Raw genomic sequence first — 16924 nt, 5'->3', positions numbered from 1 at the left:
TGCAAATTGGGAATGTCTTCCCATTTATTCCTACGGGCCTCCTAGCCCATAGGAATTAATGGGAAGGTATTCCTTAATTGCGAATCTAAATTTGCGATTTGCAAATAAGGAATATGTGGGATTCGTAAAATTTTTAGCAAATCCCACATACATTCGCTAAAAATCGCAATTTAAGAATCTCAAAACTCTTTTTTGATACATATGGTCCTAAGTGACATTGATGTGATGGAGAAGATGGAGAACGAGGTTGACAAAGTAGTTGTGCATGGTGAACCAAATTGGCACGGTGTTGATTGGCGCCTTGAATAAAGATAAAAGGAAACAAATGCATCAAAAAAACAAGGCGAGGGGAAAGAGGAAAACAACACCATATCTCAGTAGCTATAGCGATGTTCTGCTCTGTTGCTGAGTCGCATTGCACGAACGTTTCTTAAATCTGGGCCAATGAGACTGAAAACCTCACTCGCACAAAATCATCATTCACAGGCCCAGCAACAAACATAGAGAGCTCAGAGATTGTCAATCAACCTTCTCAAACCAATCTATCTTTTTCAAAAAAATGTTAGAAGCATCTTTTTTGTATCCTCCCAAACTGACTATGATGCTTCTGTGGTTTACAGTGTAATATATGCTACATTCTGTGTTACTCTGTACATTAAACTCCACACTCCCTGTAAAGCACCAGTACTTTTCTGGTGGAATACTGCTATAGAAAAGCACACAATAAAATATACATTTTCTGGGTTTCCTGAGCTTTGATATCCTGACCATCGATCCTAAAAGAGCCTGCTAAGCACGAGCTAATTTAAATGCCTCAAGTGTGCTCAGTTGAAAGTAGAATTACACCTTGGGTGCTTCAGAAGATCCTCTGCTGTGCTGGGCCATAATGGAAATGGATGTGGTCATGGCGAGCTCAGCTCGTCATGAGCACACGAGAGGTATACCTCGTGCTCGTCATGAGCATCGAAGGGGTTAAGTCTCACAGAATGTCTTTGCAATCAGTGAAGTGGTCCCTAAATTGAATTCTGCACACAACAGGAAACCACTGCAGCTGAGCCACAACTGGGGCAGCTGGTTGTATCATTACTTGAACACACTTCTGACACACTTTTGACAGTCCAGTCCAGTCCAGTCCAGTGCAGAAGCCTTCTAGGGTAAATTTATAGCCATTTAAAATTGTTTTAATATAAGAAAGATTCATATTGTTTTCTGTTTTTTACGTTTGTTTTGTTTACAAAGGCTTATATATTTCCAGGAATACAACTGACCCAGGATTCCAGATTGTGCGCTCATTCACAAGTAAGTACTTACACGGTGTTTTTAAAATAAAATTGGCGATATTTGATTTTGGTACAAAGCTAATTATTTCTTTTTTACATGACACGTGAAATGCATAAGGTGTGTATTACAATGGATGGTTTGCCTGTGTTCTGGTGACAATTTCTTGCTAAATCCCAAAACTATTTCTCACTGATTCTTACAACCATTCATGAGGTTGTTCTTCTGAGAAGAATTTAAGATTTTCATCAATGACAACAATGCTATTTTCGTGAGTAATAACTCTTCAATATACATTCACTGCTGTGGTTACATAAAATATGCTACACTCAGCTACAATGAAGACTAATAGATGCATGGTACTTCTATTTGGTGTACTGAAATCCACACAGGCAACAAAATGACCCTGATCTGTTTTCTCCTATTTCGTATTGCATTATATTGTAACTGTATCTAAATGGCGCTTACTACCGCTGATGAAGTGTTGATACGCTTTACGCCGGACACCACACTGTTCCACAAGCTAAGATTAGGGGTTAATCCAGTGGTTATTGCTTGTTCTTGGTGATTGAGATTAGGCTAGAAACCATTCCATGCTTTCACTCCATTATCTTTTAAATGAATTACATTAGTAGGCGTTAGGAGTTATCATCAGTGGGGGGTATGTGAGTTAATGCAGATGGTTGGTGGGATTAATAGGTGAGCTATATTAGATTAGGTATTGTAAGGTGCAGGAATATATCTCGTAGAAATTGATTAATATCTTATTTCTGCATGCCCATGGTTCGCATGATGGGGGGGGGGGTCTGTTTCCTGTGAGTAGTACATCATTCCATTTGTTAGGATTGGGGAAGGCTTGCTGAAGTTGTTTGAGTATACATTTTAGAGATTTTAGATGCAAGGTGACCAGAATTGTTTTGTTTGTTTAGAAGAGTGGGCACAGCAGGTTGTTTCACCTTCCACAATTTGGCGTTAAATTATAGAAAGTTGAAGAATGCAGGATTACAAAAGTACTATTTCACTTGTTCACTCACACAATATTGAAACCATAAATATCAGGTTGATCGATCACAAAAAGATCATTTTTCTATACAGATAATGTTAACTACAAAAATATCGTTTTAAACTAATATCGAAAATATATACAAAAATCTTATTTTTTACAATACATGTAGTTTAAATAAGTAAAGCTTAAACATTCTAACATATATCAATAATATAATGTAAATTAAATATGTTTAAATAATATTTAAAAATATATAAATATTTACTAATTTAAACAAACACACACATATATATCTAAGTGTGTATGTTTATATACACACATATAAAGCAAAACTATTACAACACATATTAATATTAACATATATCATAATTTTATAATTGTTTTTAAATTTACCAATATAACAGTTATGCATATATATATATGTATATACTAGCAGCCCGTCCCGACGTTGTCCGGGTATGAACTGCTGCGACCAGTAGTATATTGTTTTGTAGGATTTCGTTTAGATAGCATTTCTTATCTGTGACAGGATTGTAAAACGCTCCGACTCACAGTGCACTGCTGATGCACTTAAGAGTGCGCATTCAGTAGTGTGTGAACTCGAGTTTCCCTACTTTAGTTTTCCTTGCAATATTATATAGCGCAAACTAGACAACATGGCATGAGCACAATTTACATTACAGAAGAACACATTCATTTGTGGTGGGCACGGGGAGACAAAGCGATTTGCCTGGAATCACAGGATGTTGAGCTGATGCCGAGATTCGAACGTAGCTCCCCAGCTCTAAAGTTTGCAATTCTAGAACTTGTGGCGGGAGGTGTGTCTAAAAGTGTATGTCGGTGCTGGCCATCAATGAGAGAGACCTGTGCATTTTTCAAATGGGTGGTGAAAAAATATGAGTATGTTGCTGGAGATGTGGGCCGCCGTGCCACCAATGTACTTACCGGGAGAGCGTAAACACCCATAATTCCGCAACTTTCTTTCCGCATACCATCACTCCGCATTCTTTCATTACGAAAGTACCATGACTCCGAAATGCCATTATAACACATGGCATTACATTTTATATGCTTTTACCACGCATACATTTACAACGAAATTCGTTGTAAATGCATGAATGGTAAAAGCATGGTTTTTTTTAATGTTTGGATAAGGTAAGTATGGGTATAGGGGTATATGTTTTGGGGTACTGAGGTATATGTTTTGGGGTGTTTGGGTATTTTAAGGGTTCAGATATAGTTTTGGGTTATGGGGTACAAGGGTAGTTTTAGGGTTTAGGGATAGGTATGGGTTTTGGGGTACAGGGGTATTTTGAGGGTTCAGGGCTAGGTTTGGGTTTTGGGGTATAGGGGTATTTTGAGGGTTCAGGGGTAGGTTTGGGTTTTGGGGTACAGGGGTATTTTAAGGGTTCAGGGCAAGGTTTGAGTTTTGGGGTACAGGGGTATTTTTAGGGTTCAGGGCTAGGTTTGGGGTTTGGGGCACAGGGGTATTTTAGGGTTCAGGGGTAGGTTTGGGTTTTGGGGTACAGGGTTATTTTTAGGTTTCAGGGCTAGGTTTGGGTTTTGGGGTACAGGGGTATTTTTAGGGTTCTGTGGTAGGTTTGGGTTTTGGGGTACAGAGATATTTTAAGGGTTCAGGGCTAGGTTTGGGTTTTGGGGTACAGGGGTATTTTAGGGTTCAGGGGTAGGTTTGAGTTTTGGGGTACAGTGGTATTTTTAGGGTTTAGGGCTAGGTTTGGGTTTTGGGGTACAGGGGTATTTTTAGGGTTCAGGGTTAGGTTTGGGTTTTGGGGTACAGGAGTATTTTAAGGGTTCAGGGCTAGGTTTGGGTTTTGGGGTACAGCGGTACAGCGGTATTTTAGGGTTCAGGGGTAGGTTTAGGTTTTGGGGTACAGTGGTAATTTTAGGGTTCAGGGCTAGGTTTGGGTTTTGGTGTACAGGGGTAATTTTAGGGTTATGGGGTAGGTTTGGGTTTTGAGGTACAGGGGTTTTTATAGGGTTCAGGGGCAGGTTTGGGTTTTGGGGTACAGGGGTATTTGTAGGGTTTAGGGATAGGTTGGGTTTTGGGGTACAGGGTATATTTATAGGGTTAAGATGGGTTAGTGTTTAAGGGTGTTGGGGTATTTTAAGGAGTAAGGGTGGGTTATGATTATGGGGTGCAGGGGTATTTAAAGGGAGCATGGTGGGATTAGCACACAATATGAGACATGGCATGAAGGGCGGAAAATACCACACGCCCCCAGCGTTTGTCACGCCCCAGCACACGCCCACAGCACAACGCAGACACGCCCACAAGGGACTAGTTTGCTGGCACGGTTCTTTTACTTTTTAAATGTATATGGTGGGCGTCTGCATAGCCTATGTCCTTCTACTGCAACTGCCCTTTCCAAGGCTGTATTGGGTGTTGTGATTGGTGCTGTGGTTCCTGAGATTACCCGCCTCAAAAGTTTGGGCTCTCTCTTTATTATATTAGTATGTATCACAACACGTTACCTCTGAACACAGAGGTTTCTGAAAAACGCTCTTATTCCATATAAGCAGCCGTAACCATGCATGGATACGGCTGCTTATATGGAAGAAAGCAACTTACATCAAAGATCCCAAGAGAGTGCGTTTTTCAGAAACCTCTGTGTTCAGAGGTAACATGTTGTGATATTGACCGGCTGCCCTGCTGGAGAAAATACGCACCGCCCCAGAAAAAAAGAAGCATCGGCGTTCTACCAAAGGGCGTTGGAGAATTATATATTTATAATATATATATATATATTCCAGTCTTCCGTTTCTTCCAGTGCAGTCCTGCACAGGTTCAAATGACGGATACGGACCACAACTTCGTGCAATTATAATTTTATTTAGTGCTCGTGGACGCCATGACGCGTTTTGGCCCCTCCCTCAGGCCTTGCTCACATGACACAGTGTAAGTTCACACATTGGTTTATATACGTTTAACATGCTTGTGGCGTTTGTACGAGGCTATAGCAGAATAGACATAGACAAATATTTACTCAGATTGTATATGTAGTCTGTCTTTGTTTAGAGTTTGTTAGTGCTTGTATTTGAATAAACATTGTGCAAAATTGCAGGATAAATATTAAACACAATACTAGTACATAGTAAAAGCATACAAATAATATTTACATAGATAAAAGCACAAGAACCGCCCCATTTTATATAAACTGCATAAAGTAGCAAGTTTATATAGGTTATTAAAACCACATGTGTTAAAAAAGTGAGTGTAAGTGCAAAATGTGCTAGTGCAAAAAAAGTGCAACAAACTATGACCTTGTCATTCCAATGGAACGATTCTGGTCACTTTGTATTTTTTGAGGACACGAAGATCCATATATATGGTCTTTTTAGTGACTTGTTGCATAACTGTATAAATACTTTTAAGTCAAAAAGCCAGGGGACGTTGTAACGAAACTGTAGCCCCAGTATCTTATAAAATGTGCATGTATATATAAAGTGTTAAGTGCAGGGCAAAGTCATATTGGGAAAGACTTAAGGATACTGTAGGAAATGTCAATGCCTTTAAATATATATACAAATGTCTCGCACTGCTGAGGCGCGAGGAAAATCGCACACAGGATTTCTTAGTTGCAGGAATGTATTTATTGACTTGGCGCGTTTGACAGCACGGTCTTTATCAAAAAGTCATACAAAGACCAAAGGGAGGCCATGTCTTTTTAAAGCATTTTCAGTATATACAATGGACATAGAAAACATATGCATTTCTGTTTGCTTGTTCTGTGTGGTCTGTAGGAAAAAAGACTTGCACAAAACTTTATCAATTCATTCTTGATAAATCTGGTGAGCAATTTAAAAAGCATGTCATGGTAACAACACTTGAAAATAATGGTTATTTAAACAATAACATATAGAAAGTGCATCATGATAGCTTTAAGGTTGGTGAAAATCAAAGCGTGCCCTATTCAAAGCATGAGATGGTTGCAGCCCAGTGGCAGGCAACCGTCGAGGATACAAACACTAGTTCGCTGCAGAGCAAGAGGGGCGCAGTGGAGGGGCAGTGCACAATTGCGGTAGTGCTTAATAGTCCATTGTGTCCTGTGCAACACAGAGTGGTGTAGGGAGGGCAAGTGACCAACGGGAATTATCCCAATACAGATCACAGTATGTCCAGAGGATGCAAGACAATGGGTAAGGCCAACTCTTGGTCTGTTAAGGGGTTTGTAAATGAACATCGGGTGTTCGGGGGAGCAGTGAATTTGCAAAGTGGTGGGGTAGGTGAGGTGGCAAAACACCAGGGATAATGAAAAATAATGTGAAAAAAGTGGGTAAACAATAAATAATAAAAAAATAAATAAAAAATGGAGACTGTCATGGGGTAACGATTGTTTATCAGACTCACTGACGTGAGCAAAACAGTAACGTGATACTTAATGGCACTTGGGTGTTATCAAGATTGTGTGAGTCTGGAAGATGGGGTGGTGGGTACATGGCGGTATCCAATGGGTTACACATGTTTGAGGTTAGGGAAGAGATGGTGAGCCCTCAAATTACAGTTGTGTAACTAGTGGATAAAGAACAGGGTAAGTATCAGCCCAGGTGGACGTGGAGGTCCTCCTAATGGTTGAGGCCTCCCGGGGTCTTGCTCTGTAGCCTCACAATGTACTCAGATTCCAGGCGTCGCAGATGACGTTCCCGATCTCCTCCTCTTGCTGACATTGGGACCCTGTCAATACCAAAATATGAGATTTTAGTTCTCATGTCCTTAACATCCGCATGTACCAAATCACAGTGTTTCGCAATGGCATATATATATATATACAAGGCATGCAGTCATGGCAGTAACACTACCAGTGTGGTGGTACCATTCAGAAAACAACCCTATATCATCAGAGACCACTTCACATGCAAGACAGAATTTGCCGTTTACGTACTCACATGTGAGTGCGGTAAACAATACGTAGGATCCACTATCCACCAAGTACATGTGAGAATCCTGCAGCACCTGCGAGCCATTGCTAACAGGGATCAAACCTACCCAGTAGCACGCCACATCCATGAGACCCATGGTGGTGATTCAAATGGTCTGACGTACTTCGTCATAGACAGTATCCCCAAGAATGTGAGGGGCGGAAATCGCAAACTTGCATTACGCCGCTTGGAATCGAGATACATTATTCTCCTAAATTCTAAGATCCCTTCAGGGTTAAATGCAGACGAAGCCCTTAGTTTCCATATACAAATCAGCCATCCCGTTGACAGCCTCTTTTCCCTGAGCACCCCTATAAAAACATCCGCCATTCACGCGCTTTCACTGTAAATATGTAACATTATGTCACTTTGGGTCTATGCACGCAGAAGGGTCACACAGACAGTATCACCGTGACACACCCTCCCATTCCCCCTTCCCTAAACATCGACATCAGAAATACCACGATACCTAAGGGTGTCTAACCTCCCCCACCGCCCGGACAGGAGTATACTATGAATTTTCTAGTAGTACACAAGTATCCTCCAACATTAGCCAGCGTCTGGCGAACCAATGCGCACGCACTACCCAATGGGGAGATCAAAAACAATGATCTAAATTACCGGCACTATGCTGCAAACAGGGACATCAGATCCTACCTTAGTAACTAGTCGTGTCCTGGCTCCATTAACAGACAAGCAAACCGATTACCGGCGGTTGGGATCCATGGTTATCATCCTGCCTTAGGGAACACCCAATCACATTCGTGGTTTCTCCTCTCCCACAGTCATACAGCGAATCATGTCTAATGAGAGACCACACATGAGAAATATAACACAGGTAGAACGGGGTTATGTAAACAGACATCATCGTAATTAACGATTGACTGATGTGAAATGTTTTGTGACCACCAGTGCGGATACAGATAATTTAACGCCCTTGTTAATTGTTATTTCAAGACATGAAGTTAATGTTTAAATTAATATGTGATATGACGTGAAAAAAAGTGAAAAAAGACTGCCATGAATATAATGTGCTGAGTCATGTAACTGTTCACGTCACCACGAGGGTGTAACCGCGTTACTATAACAACAAGTAATGCCAATTAGCTATGTTAATTGAAACCCATGACATGATGTATGTGTATATATAGCGCACAGTAAAATGGGCAGATGTTAGTGAGCAAGGCGGGAGCAAGCCGCCGAAACGCGTCTGAGCAGAAACTGATTGAAAAATAAAGCGTTTGAATTGAGATACACGGAGTCAGCGCCTTCTTTGATGGCAAGTTTGGTATGGTGGTAATATATATATATATATATATATAATATTATTCTTGAGACATATTTATTGCAAATTACCTTCATGTTTCTGACCGCAAACAGGAGTCAAAACTATGTCTTCTGTGTCCATGTATTACTGTTAACACGCTAACACTTTAAAAAGGTCAGGAATGCCTCGGTAAAGAACCCTGGAGACCCATCAGTAAAGGGTTCTACAAATGTTTTACATGTAAGGCATGTCAGTATGGTGCAAACACCAAAAAATATACTACAGTCATCCCAAAGACAACCAGGGAGATCAAACAACACCTGACTTGTAAAACAGAATATTGTGTGTACATCCTTGAATGTGAATGCCGGTTGAAATATGTGGGCAGCTCTAAGCTGCCGGTTCATAAAAGAATCCTGCAGCATATACGTGCGATAACCAACAAAGACCAAAGCTACCCAGTTGCGAGGCATTTTGAGGCATGTCACAACAGTAAGCCCCAATGTCTAAAATACTACGCAATTGAATCTATCCCGGTAAAAAAACGAGGAGGGGATAGGGAGGCCCACATGCGTAAAACTGAAACCAACTATATTCTGGAATTTGACTCCAAGTGGCCTGGGGGATTAAATACTACGGAAGACCTTCACACATACTTATAAAAGACCAACAAATAAAGTTACATGTGAGGTCCTCAGTAGGAATATGGGGTTGCAAGATAAATAACACAAACATTCAACATAGAGTATGGTATAATAGGCTGAATTGAAATATCAACTTGCTAGATTTGCACAAATTTTGTACTTATAATATTTAATTCTTTTAAACAATTATAGTTTTTTAGATAAAAGTACAGGTGTAGAAATCTTATTATAAGTGGCCCACAATCAATTCTAGTTGTTATTTTAGATATCAGGGTAGGTTTTATCTAGATGTCTATTAGATGGTTGGTTTTAATTGTGTCACTGATATCCTTCCCCCCTTTTTACCAATGTAGTGTATGTATTAATGTGTTTTAGCGCAATTACAATCTCGTAAACCAGGGTGGTATATAGTTTAGTTTTAAGCTAACTATACTGCCAATCAAATGAAGTACTGTATAAATTATTTGTGAGCACGATCTTCAAAAGAACATCAAATCTTATGAATTTTCTCTCTCCCCTCCTAATATATCCGATATTACACTAGAAACCATGAACAAAACTTATATGATTATGAATTGACGATTGATAAGTTTTATGTGGTTTGATTAACTTTGTAAGCATGAGTCACTTTATTAGATCTGCACTTTGCACGAGGACACTTTTAGCGGTTTCATAGGAGGGGACCCTCCTATGTAAGTTAGACAATTATGTGATGAATGTAATAAGTATTTTCAATTTACTGCTGAGAAAAACTCGTCAACAATGTTTAATGACTCGAGATACACTTTCAAAGTTAACTCCGATGAATTCTCATTTTTTCAAAAATTCCTTTTACAATTCTTTAAAAGTTGTTTTCATTATGATTTACAGTTTATGCATGATGTGGTGAGCACGTATTACAATCAACAAACATGGCAAATTGTTACTGATTTTGTGAATGATGACTTGGATTGTGGAATAAGCATTCATGCTATTAGTTGTAAATAGACTTCAGTCATCAATTTATGTTAAAGATATTCACAATTGAAGCAGGTGATTAATTGTCTCTTTTAAAGTATACGTATTCATACGGTGAGAAATTAGATAATATACCAGAGATTCAACAATGTATTTAAACAGTTAGTATTTCTTTCAGTTTCATTTGCACATGTGATGCACTTGCACTTTAAATGGGGCTGAGTTAATGGCATTGTCATGTGACCAAGGCCGCAGGGACGGCTGAAACGCGTCAAAAAATTGACTAGCTGTTGGGGTAAATAAAGTATATGCGACGAAGAAGTGGTCCATGCCTCGTTTTTACACCTAAATAGGTGGAGCACCGCGAGGTATTGCGGATATATATATATATATATATTCACTGAAAAAACCATAGGTTATAGACCATATATAGTTAGGAATTAGCATTTACAAAACCTTGAAAATTCACTGAAAAAACCATAGGTTATAGACCATATATAGTTAGGAATTAGCATTTTAAAAACCTTATTTTACTCACACAAAACCATTGAAATTCCATATATAGTTAGTTGTGCTAACTATATATCGCGCACCCGCAATCCACTGCTGATCATGTCACATATTACATCATTCATGACATGGTCAGTGACATCACTGATGACATCACTGATGACATCTCAAATGACATCACTGATGACATCACTGATGACATCTCAAATGACATCACTGATGACATCACATCACAACTGAATGAGTGGATGTATAAGTGTCTGAATGAAGGTTTTAGTAGGTGCGTGACTGACTGTATGAGTGAGTGATTAAATGTGTCTCACTGAATGCATAGGTTAGTGACTAAACTGTCTTAATTTGTGCATCATTATGTCTGGTATTCTGTAAACTGCTGCATGTGTTGATCAGTAGCTATATGAGTAACTATATGGGTTATTGATTGATTGTCCAAGTATTTGTATGGGAGACTGAGTGTGTGTGTGGCTGGCTGGGAGATGTGTGACTCTGTGCAGATCAATGTGTTCTTGTATCAATGATTTATAAGAGAGTAAGTATGTGTTAGAATATGTTTGAAAATGTAAGGTACTCTATGTTTAACTGTATAGATTAGAAAATGGAAGTGTGATTGATTCTTTACAGGACTGACTAGGTGTGTGAGTAACTCCAAGGATGAGTGGCAGAGTGTGAGTGTCTGTATAGGGTGTATGAGTGCATATGATAGTGTTGTAAAGATGAGTGATTGTATGTATGAATGATTGTATGGGTGAATGAGTGAATGTGTGTGTAGACGTAGGAATCAGTGAGTGCGTATGTAGTAACTAGTATTGGTGTGTCAATTGTTAAAAAAAATATATTCTGTATTTAACACTGGGTGTAACAGAGGTTATATTAAAGTGTGAGGAGATGCATTGTATTGTCACATGAATGATATCATCAGTGATGTGACCATTGATGTCAAATGAGATGTCATCAGTGATGTCATTTGAGATGTTATCAGTGATGTCATTTGAGATGTTATCAGTGATGTCATCAGTGATGTCATTTGAGATGTCATCAGTGATGTCATCAGTGATGTCATTTGAGATGTCATCAGTGATGTCATCAGTGATGTCATTTGAGATGTCATCAGTGATGTCATTTGAGATGTTATCAGTGATGTCATCAGTGATGTCATTTGAGATGTCATCAGTGATGTCATTTGAGATGTCATCAGTGATGTCATCAGTGATGTCATTTGAGATGTCATCAGTGATGTCATCAGTGATGTCACTGACCATGTCATGAATGATGTAATATGTGACATGATCAGCAGTGGATTGCGGGTGCGCGATATATAGTTAGTACAACTAACTATATATGGAATTTCAATGGTTTTGTGTGAGTAAAATAAGGTTTTTTAAATGCTAATTCCTAACTATATATGGTCTATAACCTATGGTTTTTTCAGTGAATTTTCAAGGTTTTGTAAATGCTAATTCCTAACTATATATGGTCTATAACCTATGGTTTTTTCAGTGAATTTCATTGGTTTTTTAAAAGCTAATATCTATAGCTGTAAAATGTATTCTTCTTTAAATCCAAAAATATATTTTATATGTTTATTAATAATTTTTTTTAAATATTTTTTTTGTTTCGCTCCCGGTCCGCGAACCGGGAAGCTTCCCGTTAGCTCAATTTGATTCCGCGACCCGGTACGCGAACCGGTAAGAAAACAACATAGTGACGGTATCGCGTTGCCGCGTAATGCGTCTTATGACGTACTGCGTTAGCGCACCCGGAAGTGCCCCGGGGCGCGGACCGAGGCGCGAAACGCAGCTCCCCGGAAGCGATCCGCGGCGCGAAAGCGCGACGTATCGCGTTGCCGCGAAATGCGTCTTGTGACGTATCGCGTTAGCGCACCCGGAAGTGTCCCGGGGCGCGGACCGAGGCGCGAAGCGGAGCGACCCGGAAGCTAACCGGGGAGCGTTCCGCAGCGCGTAACATGAGCGTGAGAGGTCATGTGACTTGTTAATAAAACTTTTCATTGGTTCATTTCACTTTTGGTTTCATAATGATGGAAGGCTAGGTCAGGTGACTTAAAAATAACACTTTTCATTGGTTGAGAAGTATTGTTTTTTCCCAAATGATGAAAACCCCTCCTTCTTTCCTCACTCTGACTTTCATCATTGTGAGAGGAAGACCTATTTTGCTTGTTGGAAAATGGCTTCATTGGTAGCTTCAGCTGGTGGACCCCCACCACCACCACCACCTCCTCATGGGAAGAAAGGACCACCTCCCCAGGTCCTGACCAACACTGAGGAGGAAGAGGAAGAAATGGATGAGGAGGGAGAAGAACCACAATTTTTAGAAGAGTTGCCCCGGGTTTCCAGAAAGAAAGCCAGTTTCATCTGGCAGTTTTATTCAATACCTCGTGGCCAAAAAAAAGTCAATGCAAGGTATGTCACCTGCCTCATATGCAAGGAACAATTGTCCAGAGGGACGGACAAAAAATATAGCTATGGAAATCACACAATGCACAGGCACATGACGAGGAAACATCCCCTAAATTACAGCCGGGCGGAAATAAGGGATATGCACGACAATCCAAGACCAACTCCTGTGGCCAGACCAACAATACCGATTTCTCTAACACCAGAAGAGGCACGGGAAACTGTGCCAAATATTCAAGAAAATTTTGGGCACATGATTCACTTATGTATGCACTGTCGTGCATTATTAGCTTGTGGCAACATGAGCATCAATGCACTAAACCTGGCGTATGAACACCATGATTGCCCTAACCGCCCCCAGTAATTTTTTTTTGCTCCTGTTGAGCCCTTTTCAACGCCTGTTTTTTGTTGTTTCCCCCCCCCAAAAAAACCCAAAAAAATATAAAATCGTTCAAAAAATACAAAAAAAACAAAAAAAATTCAAAAAATAAAAAAAAATATAAAACAACAAAAATATAAAAAAAAAGTTCTTTTCAGAACTACCTTCCCTTTCCAAAAAAATTGCTAGAATGTTTAGCACTCTGGCAAGCTCTATTTCTTTTGGTTCGCTTCCGGGTTAGCTTCCCGGTACGCGGACCGGGAGCTAACCAAAAAAATTGAAAAAAAAAAAAAAGTGTAAGTATAAGGAAAGGAAACAGAGAGTGATGTTAAAAGAAAGACAGCTATAGGGAGTAAAGAAGAGATACTGTTTAATAGATCTATTTACCGAAGAAAAGACAGAAGAGGGTATAATTGTGAAAAACAAAATAGATAACGAAGTGAAAGAAAAAAAAAGAGAGTATAACATTAACAAAGAAGAGTTTCTTGGAGAATGTGAGTGAATGTTCAAAATAAGATTAAAACATGAGGAATAACAGAGAGAAAAAATAGAAAACAGAAAACAAAAAATAACAGAAAAAGATTAATTGAAACAGCAAAGAAATGTAATTAACATAGAGCCATATCATCAACATAGGCAATAAAAGTTTTGTAGCTTTTATTGGCAGAAATGTGTCGCTAAAGCTGCTTTTGTGGCAGAAAACTGCCACTAAAACCACTTTTGCACCAGTTTTCTGCCAATAAAAAGAGCAATAATTTTATTCGCTGTGTTCATAATATTCCCCTTAGTGTGCTTCAACTACACAGAGAAAGCATTATGAACAAGTAGTGATAGAGTGATCAGTCAAAGACACTAAGAGTAATAGAGACGCAGTGAGTGAACAAGAGTGAGGAACTATGAGAAGAGAGGGACTGAGAAAAAGAGTGGAAGGAGTAGAGTAAGTAGGTAATAGAGAAAGGAATGAGGGAAGTAGCAAAGGCAGGAAACTGAGGGTTAAAGAAATGAAGCAGTGGAACTAATAGTAGTTAAATGTGATAGAAATGTAACGAAAACAGTACAAAATATTTACCTTATAATTGTCGTTAAATTACTCACTTTTTGTTTTTATACTTTCAATCTGTGAAAGAGAGAACAAACATTTGAAAAATATTAAAACATGTATTTAAAAATTAGAAAAGACAAGGGAAAAGATTGAAGGACAAACAGTTTTTCAACAACTTTGACACTTACAGAAGCTTCTGCTTCTCCAGGCCCCCTACACAGTCCTAAAGATATACATTTTAAACTAACAGTATCTTGATGCAGATGAAGTGAGGCCTATCTTAAAACATGGTGCATCTTTTGCATTGCTGTTGTTTCAGAAAAGTGTCGCAAGACACTAAAATTTTAAATAATTGCTTCAGGATGCCAATAAGATGTCTACTATCCAGAGGTTTGTTTCAGGTGAGGCCTACTCAGGGTTGCAGATGACATTTACACTTGTTGAAGAGTACAGAGGAGATAATACATGTGAAGGTCTACCAATGAAGTGAGTCATGTCCACTGCACTCTTCAACAAAGTCCAAACCTCCTATGTTTCCCTGGACAGACCTAAACTTGATCTGCACAATGTGATTCGTAATGATAGGAAACACAGGTGATGTAATTGAAATACGTGCAATTTATTTTGCTCATTTCACAATCACATCACTTGTGTTTCCTTTGCTTAGGTATCTCATTGTGCAGATGTAGTCTAGCATATGAAAGAATACGCAGAAGTGCAGAACTGCATGCAACAACTTTGACACTTACAGAAGCCTCACCTTCTCCATGCCTCCTACACAGTTCTACATATACATCATAAATGCAAACAGTACAGAATTAATTATACATGTTAAATGGTTTATTTTTGCTGTTCTCAGAATGTATCAAAATTCACTAAAAACAGTGACTTGAAGGTATTCATCATGTAACAGCGGGGAAAAAAAACCACAATCAAAATGATTGTGTTTAAAAAACCCATACAACATCAGAAATCAAAATTCAGAACTCCTTAAAGTTAACTTACTTTCCATGACGTCCAAGGATGTCCTATGAACAGCTTACACTCTTTTGTGCTGTTATTACTTTCAGCCCGCCACTTTCTGAAAGAAAATCTCCATCGTTTTTAAAAACACGTTACATGCAATAAATGACTTCTTGCTCTCTACCACAATTTTCCACAAGGCCAAATCTGGTCAGAGCCATTTATAACTCTTGGATTTCTTGTAAGCCAATCCCGTCATTTGGCATTTCCGCAACTTTCAGAATTAAAATGTTGAAGATCATTTTCACAATCCTGGAATAGTAATATCTTCCCCTTATTGCTCAGTCATGTTCTACATTTCCTATGACACTGATACTGCTTGCTATGAAGCAGACTTACACTACCTCTATGACTACTACAATTATATAATTCTCTACATCACTTTTAATCACAAAGCAATGTAAAACAGTAGACAGCATTGCAGACTTACATTCCCTCTACTCAATGTTTTGATTGGCTGCTTCAATTAGCTTATAAAAAGAAACAGTTTTTCTGAACTCATTAAAAGTGCACGTATTTCTCCATGACGTCCAGTCCTATGGTTAGAAGTTATGTCTCTGAACTACACTTATCCTCAAGGCCAAATTGTGTAGGAGCCATTAGAACTTCTTGAAATTCCACAGAGCACATCCCGAGATTATTTCCCTAAAATTGTGGTTTTAAAAACACCAGGTAAGAGTTTTTAAGGTCATACGGCAATTTTTTTTTGAAAATTAAAACAGAATCATTGCAGAATGACCAGCCATTTCTAGACTTTAAATAAGCTGTGTAATGTCCTGATGTTATTGAAGGGCCGTCATGATATATAATTGCTGCAGTTACAAAAGTCCTTCCTGATATTGACAACTGCAAGCTACAAAATTTTTAATTAAAGTTGTCAATTTTGTTCCATCAGGCCTACATCGTTGGAACATTAAAATGACATACTGGCCATATGTTCGTATAAATAATGTGGACATCATTTCAGATTTACATTGGCTACACTCCATGTTGTGATCAGCTGCTTTTACTAGCTTATTAAAGGAGACTGATTTACTGTCTGGCAAAGTTAAATATATAAATCTTTCTGAGTCTACACTAGTAGTACTTGATACCATACAGTTCTCGCAGTCATGCTGCCATTGATAAGAAAGCCCAAACAGCTGATCTACATCTACACCTTCAGCATGTAATACATCAAGCATATACATTAAAAACTCCTGACAATCTTGCTGAATATTTTGAGAGAATTGTGTTTGGCCTGAACATCTGTCTAACAGATTTCGAATTTCAGACACACTTTCTATGTTTCTTCTATCAGTGCTACATTTCTCTAACACAGAATTTAACAAACTGCAAAATCTTTGATCAGAATTGACCACAATCTCTTCTTTTACATTTTCTAGAGAAAACAAAACATTACCACTACATTAGCATAGCAGTTGACACCAGAACTGTTTTCAAACTGAAAA

At 38.8% G+C, this 16924-nt stretch overlaps 1 protein-coding gene across 3 annotated transcripts in view; it reads left to right on the top strand.

Moving 5' to 3' along the window:
* LAT2 (linker for activation of T cells family member 2) overlaps positions 1-16924 on the top strand; it is a 260780-nt gene that overhangs the window by 135060 nt on the left and 108796 nt on the right. For all 3 annotated transcript variants that reach the window (XM_078679440.1, XM_078679438.1, XM_078679439.1), the window contains exon 4: positions 1256-1299. In XM_078679440.1, coding sequence (XP_078535566.1) covers positions 1256-1299 — 44 coding nt within the window. The remainder of the gene's footprint in view (positions 1-1255; positions 1300-16924) is intronic.

The sequence above is a fragment of the Lissotriton helveticus genome, chromosome 3_1, assembly GCF_964261635.1.
Source record: "Lissotriton helveticus chromosome 3_1, aLisHel1.1, whole genome shotgun sequence".
Taxonomy (NCBI): domain Eukaryota; kingdom Metazoa; phylum Chordata; class Amphibia; order Caudata; family Salamandridae; genus Lissotriton; species Lissotriton helveticus.
The sequence above is the reverse complement of the archived record's forward strand: the minus strand, read 5'-3'. Positions and strand labels throughout refer to the sequence as shown.